Raw genomic sequence first — 23,474 nt, forward strand, 5'->3', positions numbered from 1 at the left:
AGCAGTGCATATTCAGGTGAGAGAAGTGAGCCCGGAGTTCACACAAAACTTTATGGAGTTGTTTTCCCTTTCCACTATCTCTATAGTACTTTCAGGTTTTGAGATTTCTGTTTGGATCTCTGGTCAGAAACCACCTACTTCCACAATTGTTCTATGTCTTGTACCATTTGTCTCCTATTGGTAGCCACTGTTGCTGCTGCCACCATCCCTATGGTAGATCTCAGAGTCTGTGACATGAAAGATTGGACAAAATGAGTCAAACTCTCCCACCTCCATGAATTACCCACAAGATTTCTCTGAACTTTAAGTCTGTTTTCTGACTCCTTTAGCCAGAAATAGGGGGATTCTCCTGCATCTTTCTCTGTCTCCATGACAATGTTTTATTTTCTTTTTTTAAATGTTTATTTATTTATGATAGTCACACACAGAGAGAGAGGCAGAGACACAGGCAGAGGGAGAAGCAGGCTCCATGCACCAGGAGCCCGACGTGGGATTCGATCCCGGATCTCCGGGATTGCGCCCCGGGCCAAAGGCAGGCACCAAACCGCTGCGCCACTCAGGGATCCCCATGACAATGTTTTCACACAGATTTGAGGCTCCTTTGGATTCAGGCTGGAGAGAGAGTGGAGGTAAAAGAAATGCAGACTTGGTGGTGGATGAGTTATAGCTTGCTTCCCCATCCTACTTTTATCTCGGGTAGCTGTACTACCTGATATTCAAGTAGCTGTGTTATCCTTTCAGTCTAGGTTTTTACAGTGTTTATTTCAGGAGAAAGAGGTATTGTGTGTTTATTCCATCTTACCTAGAACTAGACCCCTGCTATGTTTTGAGAATATACTGGCTATAAGCCCTTTATTAGGTAATGATTTACAAATATTTATCCTGGTTTGTTGCTTATCTTTTCATTCTCTTTCAAGTGTTTTTTAAGGAGCAGAAATGCTAATTTGATGAAATACAATCTAGCTTTTAAAAAATATTTGTACTTTTGAGATTATATCTAAGAACTCTTTGCCTCATGCAAGGTCACAAAGATTTTTTTTCTTTGCTTTATTTTGAAGTTTTATAGTTTGAGGCTTTACATTTATGTCTATAATCCATCTTGAATTTTGTATATGGAGTGAGATACAGATTGAAGTTCACTTATTTGGGTATGAATGTCAAGCACTCTTTACTGTGAAGACTACTATTTCTCCTCTGACTGCCTTTATATCTTTGTAAAAAAATTGGTTTCCCCATATAAATGGTAATCTTTCTGAACTCTGTTCCATTATTCTATTTGTCTTTTATGGTAAAATATACATAGTATTTATCATCTTAGCCATTTGTAAGTGTATAATTCAGTGGCATTACATACATTCACAATGTTGTGTAATCATCACCATTATCTATATCCAAAATTTTATCATCCTCAATATAAACTCTTTACCTATTAAACAGTAACTCTCATTTATCTCTTCCTCCTAGTCCCTGGTACCCTCTATTCTACTTTCTCTATATATGAATTTGCCTGTTCCAAGTACTACATATAAGTGGAATTCTAACAATATTTTCCTTCTATGTCTGGATTATTTCATTTAGTTAATGTTTTCAAAGCATGTCATGTTATAGAAATGCAAAAATTCCATTCCTTTTTATTGCTGAATAGTTTTCCATTATATGCGTATACTTGGAGATCATCAAGTTTCTTGGATTTGTAGATTGATGCCTTTCATCAAAATTGGGCCATTTTCAGCCATTATTTCTTCACGTATTGTGTCTTTTCTTTCCTTGCCTTCTAGGATTCCCACAATTCATATGCTGATCAATTTGATGGTATTCCTCAGGTCACTTAGTTTCTGTTCACCTGTCTTTATATATGTATATATATATTTTTGCTTCTGTTCAGTTATACTATCTTCACTGCTTCTTTTTTCTGTCTTCTCAAATCTGCTTTTGAACCCCACCAGTGAATTTTTCATTTCATTTCATTTCAGTTATTGATTGTAACTTTCAGCCTCAGAATTTTTTTTCCTTTTTATAATGTATTGATATTCTGTTCATGCATTTTTTTCCCTTTGTCTCTGTCTTCCTTTAGTGCTTTGAGCCTCTTTAAAAAAGACAGTCTTTAAAAAGTCTTTGTCTAGTAATCTCAGTGTTGGGGTTTCTTTCGGGTCAATGCCTGTCAGTTAATTTTGTTCCTTTGAATGGGATGTGATTTCTTTTTCATTGTATGCCTGGGATTTTTTTTTGTTCCTTAAAAACTGGACATTTGAATCTTTTAATGTGTTAACTCTGGGAATCAGATTTTCCTCTTTCCCCAAAATTTTCTGTTTACTTGTTTTTCTGTTTTTATTTTTTTGATTGTTAAAGGGTATCTCCATGTTGGGGATTAGTCTGAGTTGAAGGCTCAAGGTCTCCTCAGGTCTTTTTGAGCCAGTGTCTTTCCTTGAGCATGTGTGATCATGGCTTTCTAAATTCCTTTATATATTTCTTTGCTTTTGAATATCCTAATCCTTAAATGTCTGGCTCCCAAAACAAGGAAAAGGTCAAGGAAGGGCAAGCATCCTTCAAATGCTCTCTGGAAGCAGCTGCAGTCAATAGGGGTTGAAACAATGGTGGCCAGACTCTCTGCTAGCCAAGATTTCCTCCAAAGCTGCAAGCTTTTAAATAATTAGAGCTCCAAAATAATTAATAGTTTCTTTCTTTTTTTTTTTTTAAGATTTTATTGATTTATTTGAGAGAGAGAGAGCTTGCAAGAGAGCACCAGCAGGGGAAAGGGAGAAGCAGGGAGCCTCACATGGCAGTCAATTCCAGGACTGTGGAATCATGACCCAAGCCGAAGGCACCTGCTTAACCAACTGAGCCACTCACGCACCCCATCAATACACTTTCTGCCAGTTGTTAATGTAAGTAGAGAGAGGGATTCCTGGTGCTTCCTACTCCTCTAGATTCTCTGAGATCACTCTCATATAATCTTTTATAAAGTTCTTCCTCAGTTGTCCTGAAAGGAACCAAGGGAGGAGGTCTTCACCTCTGGGCCGGTGCTTTAGAGACCAGAATAGTGTTTCTTAGATCAGATTAATGAGGCAATGGGAATACCCCCCCAAAGAATGTGGAAAATCAGAAGGATAAAATGTAGGCTACCTGAGCAACCATGTTGCCTCACTTGAAAATAGACCTACCAGGACCCAAATCCTGGTGTGCCTGGGTTTTGTTTCACTTAAGAGGAGTCCCCCTTTTCCAGGGGCTAGCCAGTCTCTATTTTGGCCTGTCCTCAGTTGCATGTCCTCAGTCTGTCCAAATTGCAGACTATATTTTAGGGCTAGCATACCAAAGGCAACATTTTCCTGACCCTTGGGACTGTTCGTCAAGTGCACTTAAAATGAATACAAAGATTAATCACAGGAGATCCCAGTTCTCTAGGGATTGGCATTTAGATTGAGCAGCTGCCTCTTAACTAACATACCTTTATGTAGAGTGCATGGCCCTCTATTAGTGGTGTTCAGCACATTTCTGCCTTGATCTTAGCATGAATTTTATTTTTTCTTTTTTTGCACCTCTGCAACACATGTTTGTTGAACTAATATATTGGGTGGCACAATTGTGGTAAGTTCTGTGTTCTGTTTATAAGAATTTACTGCTAGGATCCTCATTTAAACCTAATAATCACATATGCAAATACATATATGAACTTGTACAGATTTAAGTGTAAGTAGTCCGTATACCAGTGATACTGAAACCTCTCTATTCATCAGAACCATCTGAAGAACTTTCCTCAAACCCTATTTCCTATGTTTTAACCACAGATATTGCTTTAACAAGTCAGGAGTGGAAGCCAAGAATATGTATTTTTCAAAAAACTACCTGTTATTCTGATAGGCAGTCAGCGTGAGGACCACAACCCCGACTGCTTGAGACGATCTAGTAGTTACAATAGAGGACATAAGGCGCTTTCTATTTTTTAGGGAGATTCTGGGCTAGACATCACAGTCAAGAGCAGTAGTTTTGAGCGTAGAGATCGTATCCCATTCTCAGTATAGTCACTTCCAAGCTGTTAGCCTTACACTAACTTTCAGAGCTTTGGGGTTTCTGTGTCTGTTGTCGTTGTTTATAAGGTAGAGACCACAAGGTACGGGTCAGCATGAGAATGCGCGCAGAGCCTCACTTAGCACAGTACCTGGGCTACTACGGCGCAGCGTCGGTCAGGTGTGTGCCGGCGTCCCCGCGCGCCGCTGCCTCAGTGCGTGCGCACGACACCGACCGTCACCTTCTCTGGTCGGGGCCTTAGGAACCCGACCGGGGGCGGGGGGGGCGGGGGCGACACCACGGCTCTCCGGCCAGTGCTGTGCTGCACACGTCCAGCGGGGGGCGCGAGCGCAGACCGGCGGGGCCCGCGCCTGCTCACTGGGCGCCGCTCTCGGTCTCGGCTGCTCGCGTCCAGGCGCTGCTCCCCAAGCCTCAGTGGCGGGGTACGGCAGCGCCTTGGGGACAAAAGTCTTTCTCTGCTGGGGGCTCTGCCCTGTACTTAACCGTTCCGGGGCAGAGCGGGCGGCACGTATTTGCGTGTCCGCGCTGTTGCCCAGGCGGTAGGAGGACGCCGAGTCAGGCGCGGAGCTCGCGCTGACCGGGGCCCGGGCCCAGCGCGTCGAGACCGCCGCCCGGATGTTGCGATGGCTGATCGGGGGAGGCCGAGAACCTCAGGGACTGGCCGAGGTAAGCCCCAGACTACGCCGCCTGTCCCCGCAGAGGCCGAGCCCCGCTCTGGTGTGAGCCCCGCGCGGCGGGAGGCGGCGGGACGCCCGGGGCGGGGGGCTGGGGGCGGGGCCTGCGCGCGGGGGGGGTGCGGCTGGACGCCCGGGGGCGGGGCCTGCGCGGGGGCGGGGGCTGCGCGGCGGGGGGCGGGGCCTCCCGAAGGATTCACTGAGCGGCCGCGGCGCTGGGCTGGGGCTCGCCGCAGCTTCCCTTCTAGCGCCGTGTCTGACTTGGTAGGAACCAGCGGTGACTGCAACTTTGTGCTGAAGGTTTTCTAGGTTTGGCATCACTTCTGACATCAACTGACGCTTGCTCGAGGAATAGAAAATCTGTTTGATTATCCAAGAACAAAAAGAATAATTTTTTAAAATAGATAATTTGCTTCAAATTCAAGAAAATAATTTTGTGATTAACTCCTATTTTTGGTGTCATAGTCACGCTTTCTTTGGGGCCGGAATAATTGGATTGACTAATTTACATTCGAAATATTGCGACTAAAATAATCTTGGAATCTTAAAAGGACTCAGGTCTGGAGTTTATTTCATATGCCACCGAGAATTTGTACTCGGATTCCCTTTTATTTCTCATAGGAAATAGTCCTTTCGATTGTTAAAAATAAAAACTTGGTGGTGGTGTGAGCCAGCAGCCTTACTTCCCACTTTTAACTTCCTCATACTATTAAAAAACATTTCAAATCCTGTTCGTTTTGGACAGGCTGAAATCTTAGACACTGTGGAATAGCTGTAGAAAATTACGCGTGTGACGTGGTAGTTCTATATTAACCCGATTATTTGATTGATCATATAATTTCATTAATTCTGCTATGCCTAGTAAAATTTTACTTAAGGGAAGCAGTAAATAGTTTTCAAATGTCTTACTTTTGCTTTTCTCGTCAGAACCACCACTAGAAGTGAGCTGGGATAAATAAGCACCCACTGCTTTGGGGGCGATTTTTTTTGGGGGGAAAACGTGTGTTAAGTTACACATTTTTCATGTCACAGTACTTCACTTTAACCATTGTGAATTTGTACTTTGTCAGAACCAGTGATTTCCCTTCATTTATACAAGAACTGCTGGTGGTTTAAGCAGTATTCTGTGCTGGAATGATTTTGCCCTAGGGCACACTTGGCTATCTTTGGAGACGTTTTTGATTTCAGGATGGGGGAGATCAGCAGCAAAGAAGTAACTGTTACAAAATCTCAGTAGTGGCAAGTTTGAGAAATTGTAGTTCAGAGGTTAAGAACAAAGGTTTTATCATGAAATAGTACTGGGTTTGACTGCAGAAATGGGGTTAATAACACCTACCTTACAGAACAGTTGACTGAATTATATGCCATATGTGCTTTGCACACTGTCTGGCATATGGGCTGTGACCTAATTCGCTGTAAATGTTAGCAATTATCTTTATCAGTATTATTGTCCAAAACTCAAATTTATTGAGATTATCGACCCTGAAGGATTTCATTCCTTCATTTATTCAGTCAGCAATCATGTATTGAGTGCCTATCCTGGTTTCAGCACTGTTTTAGTCTATATTTGCCCCTTTGACCTGCAGTTTTGTTTCTGTCAAATTTTAATGGAGAAACACTCATTCTAAAATACTGAATTGGATTGGCCCATTGGTATTTTTTTTTTTTAGGTCAGGTTTAATGAGTTATAATTTCCTAACATAAAATTAACCCTTTTCATAAATTTATGGTGACTTGAAAATACTAAAATTTATGGCAAGAATGAGATTTTTTCCCCCTTTTCATTGTTCTTAGTTAACAATCTGAAGAATGATGATCTGAGTTTAAGGATATTTAGATCAATTCTAACAAAGAGGAAAAAATTTATAATGTGGATTTGTAGTAAGAGAAATGTATGTTTAAAAAAAAGAAATGTATGTTAAGATGGCACTTAGTTGCTTTAGGGAAAATACTATCTAGTATTAGAATGTGGTACCTTATGGCATTTTAAGTCTTGTATTCTTAGATGTATACTGTGCAGTTTTATTTCATATGGTCTTTTATCATAAGTCATTTGATCTCTTTCTTTTTTGTTTGTATTTTCTTTTTTTTTTCAATATAAGAAATCTCCTTTACAGACAATAGGTGAAGAACAAACCCAGAACCCCTACACTGAACTGCTTGTGCTGAAAGCTCATCACGATATTGTACGATTTCTGGTACAGTTAGATGAATACAGGTAAGAAGCTCTAGTTATCCAATTGCCTACTGTTTGGAAAGAATTTTTAAGGAATCGTATATTTAAAAACTTCATAATGTCTTTACTAAAAATTTCAAATCTGGTCATTAGTAACATTTACTAGAAATCAACATCTGGACATCTTGATGCTTATTCTTTTTTTAAAAAATATTTTATTTATTTATTCATGAGACACACAGAGAGAGAAGTAGGCTCCATGCAGGGAGCCCAATGCGGGACTCAATCCCGGACTCCAGGATCATGCCCTGGGCCGAAGGCAGGCGTTAAACTGTTGAGCCACCTAGGCATACCTGATGGTTATTCTTGGTTGAAGTTTTTTGTTTTTTGTTGTTAGTGCTTAGAAATATTTTTTGTTAGTTTCAAGGAAGTGAATAACTTTAAAATGCCTAAATTTGAGAAACAGATGTAGGGAATGTTTATGAAATACTTAACCAGGAATGGGCTATTTTTAGTGGAAGGTAAGGTAAGTAATCTGAATCTTTTGTTATTAAGGAAATAAAAACCTTTAAAATGTTCATTATTTACTTATCAATGTGTACAATATTGTGTTTAATTGCAAGTAGAAATGAAGTATATAGATCTTAAGACTTTAGATTTAGCTTTTTACTGATCTTTATGTCTGTTTATTAAGCCCTTATTCATCTAAATGCTTATTCTTTGTAGCGTAACACCAATTAGAGTTAGTTTTGTAACTAATTTTATCTTCTCTAGATCTAAACTTCTTGGGGGAGGCATATTTTTCTTATTTACCACAGTATCCTTTGTACCTGACACAGTGCCTTACCTGTAGCAGGTAGTTAATAGATAGTTGTTAAACGAATGAATGACTCCTCAGATTATTAAGTGTGCATGTTGCATGCCATCCTAACTTGCTAGCCCCCTGTCTGTTGTCCCTATCAATTTTTCTACTAATTTTTTTTTTACCTTTGATAACACCTTTTTTTTTTTTTTTTACTCATTTTGGACTCCATGGGTGACTGCTGTTGTGATTATTCCCAATTCTGACCATCACTTCTAATGTCTATTAACTCACTCACTGCTTTTTTTTTTTTTTTTTTTTTTTTTTTTAATGTGTGTGTTTGGTATTGCTTTTCCCATGTGCAGTGCAAATCTGACACTACCTGGAGTCAGGTCACATTTTACAGGTTAGGGATATAGTCCTACACAGCATTTCCCTCAGCTCCAATCTCCAGGGGTGCCAGGCCACCCCCACTTCTGACCAACTGGCTACAAATTCCCACTATCCTTAGTTTTGGTATTTCCTAGAACCACTGGCAGAACTCAGGAAAGCACTATTCTTACGATTATCATCTTACTATAAAAGATACAGACAGGACTAGCCAAATGCAGAGATGCGTAGGATTAGGTCTAAGAGGGTCTCAAATACAGTGCTTCTGTATCCTTGGAACATGTCACCCTTTCAGCACATTAGTGTGTATTACCATCAGGAGAACTCACTCAAGCTCTGGGTACCCGGAGATTTTATTGGGGGTCATTACTAGAAATGACTGAGTCCTTTGCCACCTGATTGAACTCAGTTTTCAGCCCTTCTCTCCCGGCCCTGTCTTCATACTCCGACCTCAGGTTGAAAGGTTAAGCTAATATCTATGGCTCAGAGCACCAACCCTCTAATTAGCTGGTTCATATTTCCCACATGGCCAGACCCTATCCTTAAATTGTCTAGAGGGCCCATCCTGAATAATCTCATTTGCATAAATGTGAGGAGCACAGCTCCATTCTAGAAACCAGGGACAAAATCCAGCCAAATTATGATGCAACAATATGTTCTTCAACTTTTGCTCGAGAAGATTCATCTCTTACATATATATTACTAGCCTATCAACACTGTTGTGATATGAGCTAGCCAAATCAAAACATATAAACCATACTATAATAATCTTCAGCCTTTTTGGTGGTACTCATTGCTGATATGTTCTAAGAGACACTTTGTTTAGTCAGCCAGCCAGCCAGATCTTTGAAACTAAACATAGTTTCTGGAAATATAGGATATTTGGACAGTTGAAGTTTCTTGTTATTTTACCATTTTAAGTTGCTAGGTAGATTTAAAAAAAACACCCAAATAATTTATTAGGGCATAATCACTAATATTTGGGTTTTAAGGAATCCTCAGCTCATGTTGTCTGAGAAAGTTAAATAAAAAATATACAGTGTACTTTCAGGATGTGATCTCTAAATTTTTATGTAGAATAACTGTTAAGATTCCATTTTCATTGTTATCTATCCTCTGAAATTTCCTCTAGGCTTTTATTACATAGTTAAAAGAATCTGCAGAAAAGGACATCTTGTAGAATAATGATCATTGTGGAAATGCTGATAGTTTGATTATATTTTCCCCACAGTGATGCTCCCATATAAATCAGTTGTTTAATGATGTAGTAAATGTTCTGTAAACAGTAAAAAATTAGAGCCAAGTGTATCAGTTATCAATTGCTCTCTTAAATACCACCCCAAACTTGGTGGTTTAAGACAACCTGTCATTTACTTATTAATTGCAGGCTAGCTCTCAGTCTAGCCTCAGCTGGGTGGTTTGTTTTTTTTGTTTTGTTTTTGTTTTTTTATTTTTTTTAAATCTGTACCCTGATCAATTGATCTTGTTTAGGTTTACTTACTGCATCTCTAGTCAGGAGGTAAATTGGCTGGGACTGGATGGTTCTTATTGGACTCAGCTGGGTGCTTTCTCCATATGGTGGCTCCAGTGCTTGTGCACATATTGATGATGGAGTTCAAATACCAACAAAAGGACAAACCCTGATGTAAAATTCTTCTCAAGACTTTATTATTTTTGCTGCTGTTGTGTTAGCCAGAGTGAGTCAGGAGCTGGCACAAGTTTAGTAAGTGGATAAATAAACTATCTCCTGAGGGGGGAAACAAGTGCTGTTAATGCTGGTGGACATAGAAAGGAAGAATAATGGGTGGCCATGTTTGCTATCTATCACAGTGAATCTAAATGCCTAGAAATAAGTGAAAAACCTACATTTTTGGCTTTGCAATAAAATGAAGATACTATCAAATGAATCACATTTAATTCTTTGTGCTCAAGTCCTTACTGTGTCAAAATTTACATCTAGTTAGGTAGAAGTTTTTCTGCCAAAGACCTGTAGAAGTTTCAATGTGTGTTTTGTTTTAAAAAATTTAATTCTGCACTGAAAAAAAGAAACCCAAAAGACTCACTACTGGTAAGAAAGGTATAAGAAATCTACAAACTACATAAATACTTATTTGAGTAAAGAATGTAGCATTTTCATTCTTAATTTAGAGTTTAGAATCATCTTTACCATTGCTAATGTACATATTTTGTGCATGATCAAATTACAAAAATATTCCACTTTTTTATGTTTTTATTTAATTTTTGTGGACCTTACATTCTGGTTTTTTGGTCAGCTGTTGTAATCCAGGTTTCACGCTTCAGGTCTTTAGATAATATCATTTTATCGAGAATTTTGCAGAAGGATTTTCTTGTTTTCTTGGTGGCTCAGCTAAAATCAGTGAGTGGAAAATTTTCACAGATTGGTTTTTGAAGATACCAAATAAATCCTGTATAACCTAACAGACAGCTGCCTTTTCTTTTCTTCTTTAGTGTTTTTTGACCATAAAGTAAGGGTCATATTGATTGGGAGATCACTAAAGAAGGCTAAGCCTCAGCAAGAGTCTTCCAAAAAATGGACTGTGCTAAAATTGCATGTAATACTCTAGCATTTGACACATTAAACTAAACTGAGTTCATAACACATTTTAAGAATAGTTTTCTTTGTTGCTTATTTGACCATTCCTTGCTCCTCCAGGAAACAGACAAGGTTCTGTAGGATGGTGATCATGACTGGAAAAGAATCAGGTGACCCATGAAATGCCAGACTGGAGAACAAAATGTGCCCCTAGGAAAGCTGATGAAGCTGTACATTCACAAGACACTAAAGAAACTCAGTACAGTTTGATAATTCACTAACAGACACACAATATTTTATATCTTTAAGAAAATATTCTTAAGCTAAGGTTATTTATCCTCACTAACATTCAGAGAATAGAAATAATCAAGATGACTTGACCCTTTTAATACCTGAGTTCCCTGCAAAGCTGATAGCAAAATGGAATTGGGCACACAAATGGTTTATTAGAAGCGTCAGTTAAGGAAAAAGGGAAGAGCAGGATTAGACAGATTAGACAAGGGGAGCTATCTCAGACTATGATGTAGCTCTGACAAAGTTTCTCTAGGCCCAGTGGCGAATTCTGGAGGAAAGAAAGCCCTTTAGAGGAATTCTATGTTGGATAGAAATAATCAGGACTTTTAACCTTGCCTTACTTAATTATTGTCTGAGAGTCATCCAAGAAGGTGCTTCTGGAGTCCACCACCTTGCTAAAGTTCTGTTGGCTGGGAGCCAGTTGAGATAGTATGACTGGCTTGAAAGCCGAATGGACCCTGAAGTCAACAGCTGGAGGCAGATAATCACATTCCTCAGCTGGGCATCATCCTCTCTTGAAGGGGCATCTGCAAGATGTGTATTGCCTTTCCTATACAAATTGTATCTTGGGATCAGTAATAATCAATGAGAGGAAATTTCTCTTCTAGAAGAATTCAAGCTAGGAAAAATCATGAAATTGGAATAATTGTAATTTTGCAACCTCTGATAACAAATTTAGACAGTTTATTATGGTTGTTAGCATTACATGTGCACAAAAGAAAGACTACCAGATATTACATTTCCTGATGGAGTATACAAACTCCCTATGAAGTGGGCCTACCAAAAAGTCCAGTTTAAATCTGATTAAGTCTTATATCTGTCAGTTTACCAGAAATACAGGGGATTAGAGGTGCATGCTGAATGACTGTATAGGGAGGTAGCTGGCAAAATCCAGACTATGAGAACTCTATGAGACAAATGTTTAATTGCAAGGAGAAAAATAGAAGGAATCTGTAGAATAAAAGAGACTTCAGAGGTATATCAGCCACTGCAATTATGAACTTTATTTAGATCCTGCTTCACATAAACTTAAATATCATGAGACAGGGAAGTTTGATCACTGAGCATGTGATGACAATAAGGAATTAAATGGTAACTCTAGTCCTGATATAAAGGAGTTCTTAAAAATACATATTGAAATATTTACTGATGAAATGTAGTTACTTTATTGGCTTCAAAGTAATCTGCAGAGAGGAGCGCTTGGATATGGTACAGATGAAACAGCATTGGCCATGAGTTGATAATTACAGATGAGGAGTACCTGGGATTTTTGTTATACTGTTTATACTTGTATATATATATTTAAATTATCCATACTGAAAAATTGAAAAATGATATATATTTGATATAGAGGAAATAAAAATGCCAATTTAAAAGGTATTTTTGTTTCAGAGTAAAACTTTTTCTAAGGTATTAGGTGGGGAAATCACACAGATGGACCTGAACATAAAAACTAATAACTCACAAAAAGCTGGATTAAAGGATGTTGGCTTTGATATACAACCCTCGTGGGGCAGAGGGAGGCCAGGGATGTTTCTCTAGTGTTAGAGATTCTTTCACAGAAACTTGAGCTCAGACGAATGGAGGTTCCGCCTAGTAGAAGTCACAGAGAGTTTTGGTTTTCTAATGTTTGTAAACTTTGATGTTTTAGCTTTCTGTGTGTGATTTGGGGGCGGGGGAGAATTTTCAAAGGGTTTACCTTTCTTAATGACCATGAAAACTATGGAATGGTCCCACCTTCATTTTATGTGAGCTGAAAAAAGGACCTTAAGCATTCAGATATTAGAGTTATGTTAATGTATGCATTTTTCTTAAGCAAGAAAAAAAAGTTTGGTGTTCAAGGAAATCTGTTGAAAGGATCAGTGACGTCAATGTCTATGGCTCATGAAAAGGCTTTCAAATTCCCTTTTACTTCTCTTACAAGTCTCCACATACTTCTCTGATTTTATTCAAGTAGTTCTAGAATACAAGATAATAAAAACCTATTTTAAATGAGAGTTTTGTATTTTTTCAGTTTGGTTTGGTTTTTGGTATTGTACCATTTTTCAGTTCTATTTTACTATAAAAATATTTTAGTTGCATCATGTATTAGAAATTACATGTGGATTAGGTGGGGAACTGGGTAAGCACAGGGATTTTCTTTATTGCCATAATATTGTCCTTTTTTCCCCTCAGGGCTTTATGATTATGTAGATACTGAATACAAGAAGTTTCATGGACCATACTTTTCATTATATCCTTTAAGGTTATATTTGAATTTGTAGCACCCTTGACCTAATTGAAATAAGTTCAAATGAGTAAGAACCATTAAATGAGCATTTAAGTAAGTAATACACATAGGAATTATTTGTGAAAATATTTTGTTTTATACAAATCTTTGTGAAACTTTGCTATACTTTTCAATTCATAGTTAGCAAGAATGAGAGTACTTTCTCTGAGATGTTCAAAGGGAAGGTGTTTAAAAGGAATGATTTCTATAAATTGAAATGAGTATAAATGAGAATTCTCGTGGGCTCATGATCTGGACCCTGTAGCATTACTTAGTAATGTAGACTGAGGTCTTCAAGGGCAAGAACTATCCTATTGATTTTTAGTTTCAGTATCAAATATGTATTATCAAAAATACATTTAATTATATTTATGCTTAATATATAGTTACTGTATAATATTTCTTGAATGAGTGAATCATCAACTCTCACGATAAATTTAGTTCTCATAATTAGAGTAGGAGGGGATGGAATATTCTAGAAGCTCTGGTATAGGTCTTGATTAAATCATGCTTCACCTTGTTAAACTTCTTTTCATGTATATAGTTTTGGCTTAGTCATTTAATTGTATATGCTCAATGAGTATTTTTAAAGACATGGTTTCAAGTTGAAGGGTATACTTAGGTATGGGATGGGACAGGAACATGAAAAAAAGGAATTTACTTATGTGTGTGGTGGGTTTCTGAGTTTTAATTTTTTTTACTTTTAATTTTTCTTTTGACAGTGTATTTATGGAAGGAAAAAAGTGAGGTTACGTTAATACACTTAATGATTATCTATTACACAGATCCCTTGCAACACTTAAATGTTTGCTTATTCATTAATTTACTCATTGAAAAATCATTTTTTGGTGCTTTAAACCGGCTAGAGATAATCAGAGATTCGTTGGACTAGAAACATCATAAACATCAATAAATATGTCAATTACTATATTTCATTGATTCTAAGAATTTTTTTTCCTATTTTAAGATCTCTGAAATTTGGAGACATCATATAATTGATGGTGTGTTGGGTATAATTGGCAGTATTTTTTCCTTAATAGTACATAAAATAATAGAATGTCTTACACTTGATCATATCAATGTTTAGATACATTTCTAAACAATGAATTTGAAGATCTTGAAACAGGAACCACATGTAATTGATCTTGACATTTCCCTGTCACCTAGCATGAATCTCACCCAATACATTTTGTGCTATAATTAGCAAAGAAGCATTTCTCTTAAAACCTTAATTATAGACTTGAATCTTTGGATTCTATGAATTTAGAATGTTTAAAAAAATTATTCTATATAATTTTAATGCAATACAGCCACAATTCTTCCTTCCATTGAATAGTTCAGACCTCACTGGCATTTTAATTACTCGTTTTTTATACTTCATTACTTCTTTTTAGCAATTACAGTGTATCTACTATTAGAAATTCTTGGGTTGAATTTTCATTTCTGATTTGCAGATGGCTGAAGTGTGTGCTTGACTGATTAGGATGAACTGATTATAGTTTAAGATAAACTGATAAAGTGTAGCTAGTTTTCAATTATCCATCCTAATAGCATGGATAATTGTAATTTGCGAATGATCTCCCAACCCTTTATTCGTTATTTTATGGGAAATACTAATTTGTGGCAAAATTATATTGATTTGCATTTCTAAGCTTCATGTTTTCTCTTTAGGGGAGCTAATAAAAATACTGAAATGGCAAAAAAAAAAAAAAAAGGCAAGAAAGAAAGAGGCAGCAATAGAATAAATAAGAAAATTGAAAGTCCTGAATAATCCACCAACTGGATAATTGACCTCTGAGTAATAAAAAATTGGCTGTGATTTCATGCATTACTATTGAGCATTGTTTAGATTTAACTTTTGTTCACTACTGATTGAATTAAAGTTTGAGGTGAAATGCTCTATATCTCATTTCTAAACTCTGAACCGTTCAATCGTCTCTCATTGTGAACTCATGAGGTTCAGACATGATAAAACAATGATGAGAAGTTAAAAAACAGGGTTAGAAAAAGTATGTATTTTAAACCTGCAGTCTTCTGGAAGGGAGAAAAGCAATTATAAGAGTTTCAAGAATCAATAGAAATTGATGTTTTATACCAAAGAAAACTTAAGACCTTGAGTCCTGCCTCCCCACCATCACTATACAAATAAAAAGAAATCAGTAGGCCTAGAAACATAAGCTATTAAAGATTGACATCCAGCAACTATTTTTGATACTAAGGCATTGTTTAGTATTCTGATTCAGAAAAATAATGTCTTATTAAATAAATTGTATTTTTAATTTAAAAATGATTGTTTTCTTTTAAATCTCCAGATCTTTTATATATTTCATCTTGAAATAATAAATGTTAGGCACGAATTTTAAATAATTCTGCATGCGATTTCTCACTAGTTACTAGGAAGTTCTTAAAGGTCCTCTGTTCAAAAGATAGGTAGCTCTCTATTTTAAAAAATTGTTAATAGGACTTTGATGAGGATGTATTTGACCAATTTCCCATCTCCTGGATAATCTCTTAGCTCCCATAGTAGGAGATGTAACTGAACATAATAGGAGATGTAACTGATTTAGAAATCAGTACTGAATATGGGAATTGTCAGAGCCAGCGAAGACAATAGTTATTTATGGGACTCTGAGCATGAGAAATTAGAACTTGAAGTGCAGTTCGGAGTTTTAAGGAAATTATTATATGATGAAGTAGTGAGATTTTATGGATCTTATATAGTAAAATTCATTAGAACAGGTACTCTCAGGAACAAAGTAACTTTTGTGTCATAGTGTACCAGTTCCCCAGTGACAGACCTGTTTGACTAATAATATTTCCTGTAATGAAGACATTCAAGGCACACCCAGATTTTGTGAAATGAACTAACAATTTTACAAGGAAGAACACATTTTTTAAATGCCATAACTGCTAGTGGTTTATTATTTATTAATGGTTGTTAATTATAGGGGGTCAGTTATACACAGTTCATACTGGCTTTCTATAATACCACTTTCTTTCCTATTCAGAAAACAAACCGATTGAAAAAAAAAAAGAGAAAACAAACCAAATTTAAGTGAATGAAAGGGATAGGAGAACAACTTTGGATCAATTTTGATTCATTAAAGAATCATTTACAAGCTTATGTACTAAATTATTAATTACTTGACATGTTTATGGTGTGATTGCTGTATACCACTGTGTTGGGACATTGCTTGAGAACAGTGCTTGATATTACTATAATGCAGTCACTATGATTAATCCTGTATAACAAATTACTTTTCTTGGCAAGTGTTTGTATCATGGATATCTTCTACTCTACAGAACTGGTTCTTTATATATATATATATATATAGTGAACAGGAAGTAAAGAGGAGAAAGAAGCTATAACTGAGTTCATCACAGCTCTTTTTCCATGCAGGAAATAAACTTTCCTTTACCTCTTTGCATTTCAAGCATTTTCACTAAAAAATAAATAAAACAAAAAACTTCACAAAACGTCAGATCCTCCAAACTAAGAACACAATATTTACATGGAATGACCAAGAGCCAAGAGGAGCGAAGGAGAGATCTTGGCTTTAAATAATAAAGTTAAAGTATATTGACAGAGAAAAATAATAGAAATAACGAAATTATCTAAGGACATGTATTCCTTTGTTGCAGTCTTGGAATATCACTTCCTATCAGTGAAGCTGAAAGTGATAGTTTAATCATACAATTTTAAAGCCAAGGGATCCCTGGGTGGCGCAGCGGTTTGGTGCCTGCCTTCGGCCCAGGGTGTGATCCTGGAGACCCGGAATCGAATCCCACGTCGGGCTCCCGGTGCATGGAGCCTGCTTCTCCCTCTGCCTGTGTCTCTGCCTCTCTCTCTCTCTCTGTGTGTGTGACTATCATAAATAAATTAAAAATAAATAAATAAATAAACAAATAAATAAATAAATAAATAAAGCCAAGAAGGACTTTTAAGATTATTTATAGGCCTCCCTCATTCTTTCAGTTTTAGCAGTTGATTCATTGTAATGCTGTGAATGGTTTTATTTATCTTTGGATCAGTATCTGGCATAAAACATAGAAGGTAGTCCATGAATATTTGTTGAATTAGCTTAACTAATCAGCATTAATATTGGTCAAAACACCATTAATGAATTTTGATAGTTCTTAGTAATTTCAGCACATAAATTTCACCAGAATATTTTATTTATTTATTTTTTTTACCTTTTTTGTCTACCCAGATTTGCATCTGCTGGTGATGATGGAATTGTAGTTGTGTGGAATGCCCAGGTGTGTATTAATTCTATGTGAATTGTGTAATAAGACATCACTGTATAGTTGAGTTTGCATTTATAAACACTATCTGAGTGTATACCTGCGTTATCAGTATACTGAAACTACTTAATACTTGAAAAGGCTACTTAGGATGAATCTGTTTAAAATGGGAACCAATATTTTTCTATTATGAGAAAGTTTTAATCTTATTGAGCAAAATTTTAGTTATCAGCAACTATACACTGATTCTGAAAATGAAATCAAGTGTTGATTTTTGTGGGAGATACGATTTTTATTCCAAAATTGTATGATAACATAATAAAATACTCTTCTCATGTTTGGCTAATAGGAATGTAATAAAAAGCTAATTTGTTTTTCAAAAATATTTAAGGCTTCACCAGATTTCTTCCAGGGCCTCTCTTCCTCGTCTTTTGATACTCACGGTATTTTCTTTTGAAGCATTTATCTTCTGTTATATCAGTAGTTTTCTGGTCTGACTCCGTCAGATCCTCATTTCTCAGTGGCTTTACCAGTGATTAAAGCAATTATTTAACATTATGTTCACCATGTTCAGGAAATCCTGCAACCTTAGAAAGATTTACAATTTATGTTATATTTACGTTGGATTTTTATATGTTTACTACTTGGGAATAACAGAGACTGATTGATAAAGACATTGAATGGATAGGAATAGCTGTTGGTGTTAGAAGTGGAGTGGAGACTGACTTTATAAGTGGTTGATCTGCTATTGGATGTGTACAGTATATAGATTGTGCTATTGTTATGCTAACTTTTATTTCCTTCAATAGCACTTTAAGTTTGGAGACTTAAAGAACTTGGATAATGAGGACTCCCTATTTTTTCCAACAGATTAGTTACTGATATTTTTATGTATGATTTATGCAATTCTTTTTTTTTGATTTATGCAATTCTTAAAACCATATGGAAAGAATATTCCTTTAAATTTTCATATAAATAAGCTAAAAATTGGTATTTTCTATTAGAAAATAAAATTATTTATGGCTACTCTATGAGTACCTGTTTAGATTCTATTTGATTGTTTAAAGTGAAGTTACACATCTAAGTAATTAAAAATGAAATTATGTATTTTCTATATGATTCTTAATGTTGTCATTTAAGATTATTAAGTTGTGAATATGATATGAGCCTATTATTAAAATTTTTATTGATATTTCAGACAGGAGAAAAACTTCTGGAACTTAATGGACACACTCAAAAGATAACAGCTCTTATTACATTTCCTTCCTTGGAAGCTTGTGAAGAAAAAAATCAACTGATCTTGACAGCCTCTTCTGATAGAACAGTTATTATATCCTTAAATCTGGAAGAAAGTGAAATAGCTGTAGTGACCCAAGGGACCAGTACATATATTATTCGTTTTTAGCCTTTTGGGACTTGTCTGTACATTCATTTTAGCAAAAATGATTTTGTTCTAGCCTTCATGATACACTTCTTAAAAGTATTAGGCATCTGAAAAGTATTAGGCTGGAAATAGGTTAAAGACTTATTCTCGATGGAAACCCCATGACTAAAGCTGTTCTTTCCAGAGTTACTATTATATCAAGTTATAGAAAATGGAGAATTTGGGCTTAAAAGTACTTACTTAGCTCAGTTTGCTTTTCAATCTCAAGAAACAAAGAGGAGTCTGACTGGAGAATAATTCACATTTTTGTCTGTACAGCATTGTACAGCAAAATAAATGTGATGTCCCCAGCCCATAAGAACCTTTTGAACATCTGAGCTTGGCAGAAAAGTGAATTACCATCTGCTCAGTGTTTAGTGTTTAAAAGCAATTTTAGAAAAGTAAATTCTTCCCCCCTCATACTTTTAGGTAAAAATTTAAGATGTGACAGCAATGGTAAAGTTTTCTAGGGCACTTAATGTGTTCTGTTTAACATATAGTACATCTAATTTTACATATATTCTATATTACATATATTAACACGTCTAATTCTTATAATTATTTTTATTCTCATTTTTAGATAAGAAAAGAGAGACAGAGAGGTTAAGTGACTTGTCCTAGGTCATACAGCCATTAGAGGGCAGATGGCAAGCAATCTGACTGCAGAGTCAGAACTCTGAACCACTGTATAATACTGCCTTCATAAAATATTTTCCTTAGGGAGGCCTGGGTGGCCCAGTCAGTTAGGCATCTGCCTTCAGCTCAGATCCTGGAATTGAGCTCCACACTGGGCTCCCTGCTCAACGGGGAGCCTGCTTTTCCTTCTCCCTCTGCCTGCCACTCCCCCTGCTTATTATGCTCCTGCGCGCACGCTCTTCCCCCCCCCCCAATAAAATATTAAAAAATATATATTTTCCTTAAATTTAGCCTTTAATGTTTGTATGAGGAATTGGTTTTATAAAGGCTTTAGCCAGATATTTTTTTTTTCTTTCTTAGCCAGATACTTAATGGAAACTGTATTTTAAAAAAATAGTATCAGAGATTCACTTACTATAGTCTTTGCTTATCTGAGAATTCTGTTTAGTTTCAAGCATCAGGGGAGTAAGTTTTGGAGTAAGCCCAAAGGAGTAGGTGTTTGCTGGGCTTCTGTAGAACCAGGACAGACCTTATGACACATTTTATTTATTTATTTTTAAAGATTTTATTTATTTGAGAAAGAGAGTGCACGCCCATGCCCATGAGCAAGGGAGAGGGGTTGAGGGAGAGGGAGAAGCAGATTCCCCTACTGAGCAGGGAGCCCAACAACACTGGGCTGGATCCCAGGACCCCTGGGATCATGACCTTAGCAGAAGGCAGATGTTTAACTGACTGAGCTACTCAGGCACCACATGACACACTTTAAATGAGTTCATTAGTTCAGGTGATTTCTAGACAGATTGTCAATATGTGAAAAAAATTTCAAGGTAAGATTTACATGTGGTAAACTATTTTGTAGTGATGACAATATCGCATAAGCAATATTACATGTATTTAGATCAGAATAACTTGACTGTTCCATTGTGGCAAATATTATATTAGGAACTAAAGCTTTTTATTTGTTTTCAGTATTAGTATAATCTCCAAAAATAGAATTTAAAATACTTTGTTTTTATTAGACCATTCCTGAGGTACTTTAATAACGCTTAGAGACAGTTATTAAATTACTACTATAGTAAAGAGATGAGTAGCTGAGACAGTATCGATATGAACTTTACTTGTAAATGATAATTTAGAGAATTATTAAAAATAATTCCAGGCTGCTTGAGCCTCCACTATTAACAAACTTCATTAATTAAATGTTGAAGATAAACTTTTTTTTTTTTTTTGAAGATAAACTTTTAAGTGATAAAGAGTCTGCCCATATACATATGTGTGAATGTGTATATATATGTTGCATCTATGTAAATGTGTGCTCAGACATGATGTAAAATATATATTACCATATTACCATATATTACCATCACCCATTACCATAGGAAATGGGGTGAAAATTTGAAAATTGTTACACTCCTTAAGTTGTGCTAACCTTGGACACTTAATGGAGGTCCTCTAATTATTTTAAATACGTTTACCAGTAAGTGCACTGTAACTGGCTTCTTTGCATTAGTATAGCAGTAGTAAATCATGCCATGCGTGTTGAAGGAGCTTTCTTTTTTTTTTTTTTTTATTATTTTTATTTATTTATTTATTTTTTTGAAGGAGCTTTCAATAAGAATTAATGGAGTCGATAGTTTTTAGTATAAATACTTTGTTGAATGTTTATTAGATTATGGTAGACTATTTTGGAGAATAAGGCTTAAAAATTAAACACTTGCACTATTTAATACCTATAAATATTCAGGATTCAGACCATCCTGTTGATGTTTTCTGATAGTTTGATAGTAAAATTTGCTTCAAACTTATTTTACATTGTATGCCTGCCATGCTGTGGATGACTCACTATATGATTTAATTTTGGTAATAGTATAAATGCTAAATATTTTATGCTTTAAAGATTTTTCTACTTGAGTTTGTAACATTTGCAATTTAATTATTAGAAAAGTTATCTCCTAATTTAGATTTTAATGTTCTGTTTAGAAATTATTTCTTAACAAAAGTTTAGTTATGGGATTGTGATACTGGCAGACAAGTTCGGAAAGTATCATGCTTCCAGTCTACTGTAAAGGTAAAATTTTAAGCTGTTATTTTATGGTAATAATCTTTTTGTCTCAGAAAAAATGTTTAATAAGTTAGATGAATTACTTTCGTTGGTTTTAAAATTATTTCTTCCATGTATACCTACATTTATTCGATTCTTCTAAGACTGGATTGTTGAGAACTTATATATTAAATGCTAGAATGTTTGAATTTGAAATTAGATCAAGGGGTAAATATATAACAACATAAGGAAAAGGATAGCACCTAGGATGTTTACTTTTAGGAAGAGATGTTGCTGAATGACTACAGCAGTAGCTAATCTGTTTTCTTTGTACTTTGAACTAAAAATGTGGATTTATTTGGCCCTCAATCTCTGCTTTTTATAAGGTCATAAAGATGAGACATATCAATTACTTTCAAAGAAATGTTATGTGGCTAATTGGCAGCTACTATTAACATTTATTTTACAAACAAATATTAATTGGGGCTTATTACATGATAGGAACTCTGCCCCATGTTGAAGAAACAAGCATGGAGAGGACCTGGTTACTTGGATTCCTACAGTAGAAATTGTCGTAGATGTTCTTAGAAAGTGCCACTGCTTTTCAATAATGTCAGCAAGTTTGGGTAAAGAGTCTTATGTGTTGTTTCCTTGTTTATCTTAAAGATAACTTGTTTCTGTATTGGAGCTAACACTCCTTTTTTTCTTTAAATGTAAAAAGACTTGCTGTATGCCAGTAATTGATGTATTTGACTTTTTTTTTTTCCTAAAAGGCAGCATCTGTGGTAGCCATCTTGTACTACCGTGCTATTCTAATTATCAGTTTAGTAGAGTCTCCAGGGAAGAAAGTGCCCAGAAATGCTTGTATCCAATTTAACAATGGACTATCTTTGAGGAAGTCACTAAAGTATTGATCTGATGAAAATTTCTGTGTTTTATTTGATCTGAGAAGATGCTTCTTTAAGTTCCTTGAAAAGTAGTCTTGCTATTTGACAGAGATTATTAGGTTTCAAATGAAAATACATGAATTGAAGGAATAGGGAATAGGAACAGGAGAAGTAGTGTGATGTATTTTGGACAAATTCCTTTAGTGAACTGTTACAGGAACTGATCGTTAAGAAGTAACTTATTCCAGTATGCTGAAAGTACTTTTTAAAGAGGTTTTACTGTAATGTTAGTCAGTTAGATGGTTGTATCTACTTCTCCTGTGATCATGTTTCATATAACACGTTGTTAAAAGTAGTGTTTCACTCACTTTGTTTCGGTGGTCCAATTCTTATTGAACAGGTAATTTATCAAATTCAGATCCCTAAGAAATATAAGAAATATATTTATTTTTTGAGCTAGTGACGTTTTTATAAGGGTTTGTGTTAGCAAGGAAATGATGAAGTTGGCATTTTTATTGCAGTTGAGAATATAAATTGATGATATTCCTAGAAGGCATTTTGACATTATTAAAGAAACTTTTTAAATGATTACATGAATTGGCCCAGAATTTTACTTACAGAAAAGTCTTTAGAGCAAATAATAATAAAAAAAAAACTTAGCAGAGATTTATGAACAGAAATGTATATTACAGATGTATTTTATAAGCAGATGATTGGCAGTATCCTAAATGTCTTACAGGAAAATAGTTAAATTGCATTAGTTACATATGCTAAAAAAAAGTATTTCAGAAAATTCATACAGAATTTGAAAAATTTTTTAAAGATGTTAAGTGATAAAAGAAGTATGTTATCCTTAACAAACTAAATCAACAACATGGTTTATACACCATGATCAAATAGACTTATCCCCGTTCAACATCTGAAAAATCAATAACTAATATACATAGTAAGAATAAAGGACAGAAAGCATATTATCATCCGAGTAGATGCAGAGGAAGCATTTTATGGACTTCAGCACCCTCTCATGGTAAAAGTAGTCAACAAACTAAGAATAGAT

The 23,474-nt window shown here is 35.6% G+C and overlaps 1 protein-coding gene across 8 annotated transcripts in view; it reads left to right on the forward strand.

Moving 5' to 3' along the window:
• Positions 1 to 23,474, forward strand: part of WDR41 (WD repeat domain 41) — a 204,438-nt gene that overhangs the window by 155,556 nt on the left and 25,408 nt on the right. For 5 of the 8 annotated variants that reach the window (XR_005356842.1, XM_038532488.1, XM_038532491.1 and 2 more), the window contains 4 exons: positions 6,803 to 6,918; positions 17,397 to 17,445; positions 18,629 to 18,760; positions 21,495 to 21,557. Coding sequence is in view for 7 of the 8 variants with exons in the window: in XM_038532488.1 (XP_038388416.1) it covers positions 6,803 to 6,918; positions 17,397 to 17,445; positions 18,629 to 18,760; positions 21,495 to 21,557 (360 nt within the window). In the remaining variant the exon portion in view is untranslated. Of the gene's footprint in view, positions 1 to 4,371; positions 4,693 to 6,802; positions 6,919 to 17,396; positions 17,446 to 18,628; positions 18,761 to 21,494; positions 21,558 to 23,474 lie in introns of those variants that run through there. The other 3 variants (XM_038532493.1, XM_038532494.1, XM_038532489.1) reach the window with 3 other exon arrangements.

Source organism: Canis lupus, chromosome 3, assembly GCF_011100685.1.
Source record: "Canis lupus familiaris isolate Mischka breed German Shepherd chromosome 3, alternate assembly UU_Cfam_GSD_1.0, whole genome shotgun sequence".
NCBI classification, from domain to species: Eukaryota; Metazoa; Chordata; class Mammalia; order Carnivora; family Canidae; genus Canis; species Canis lupus.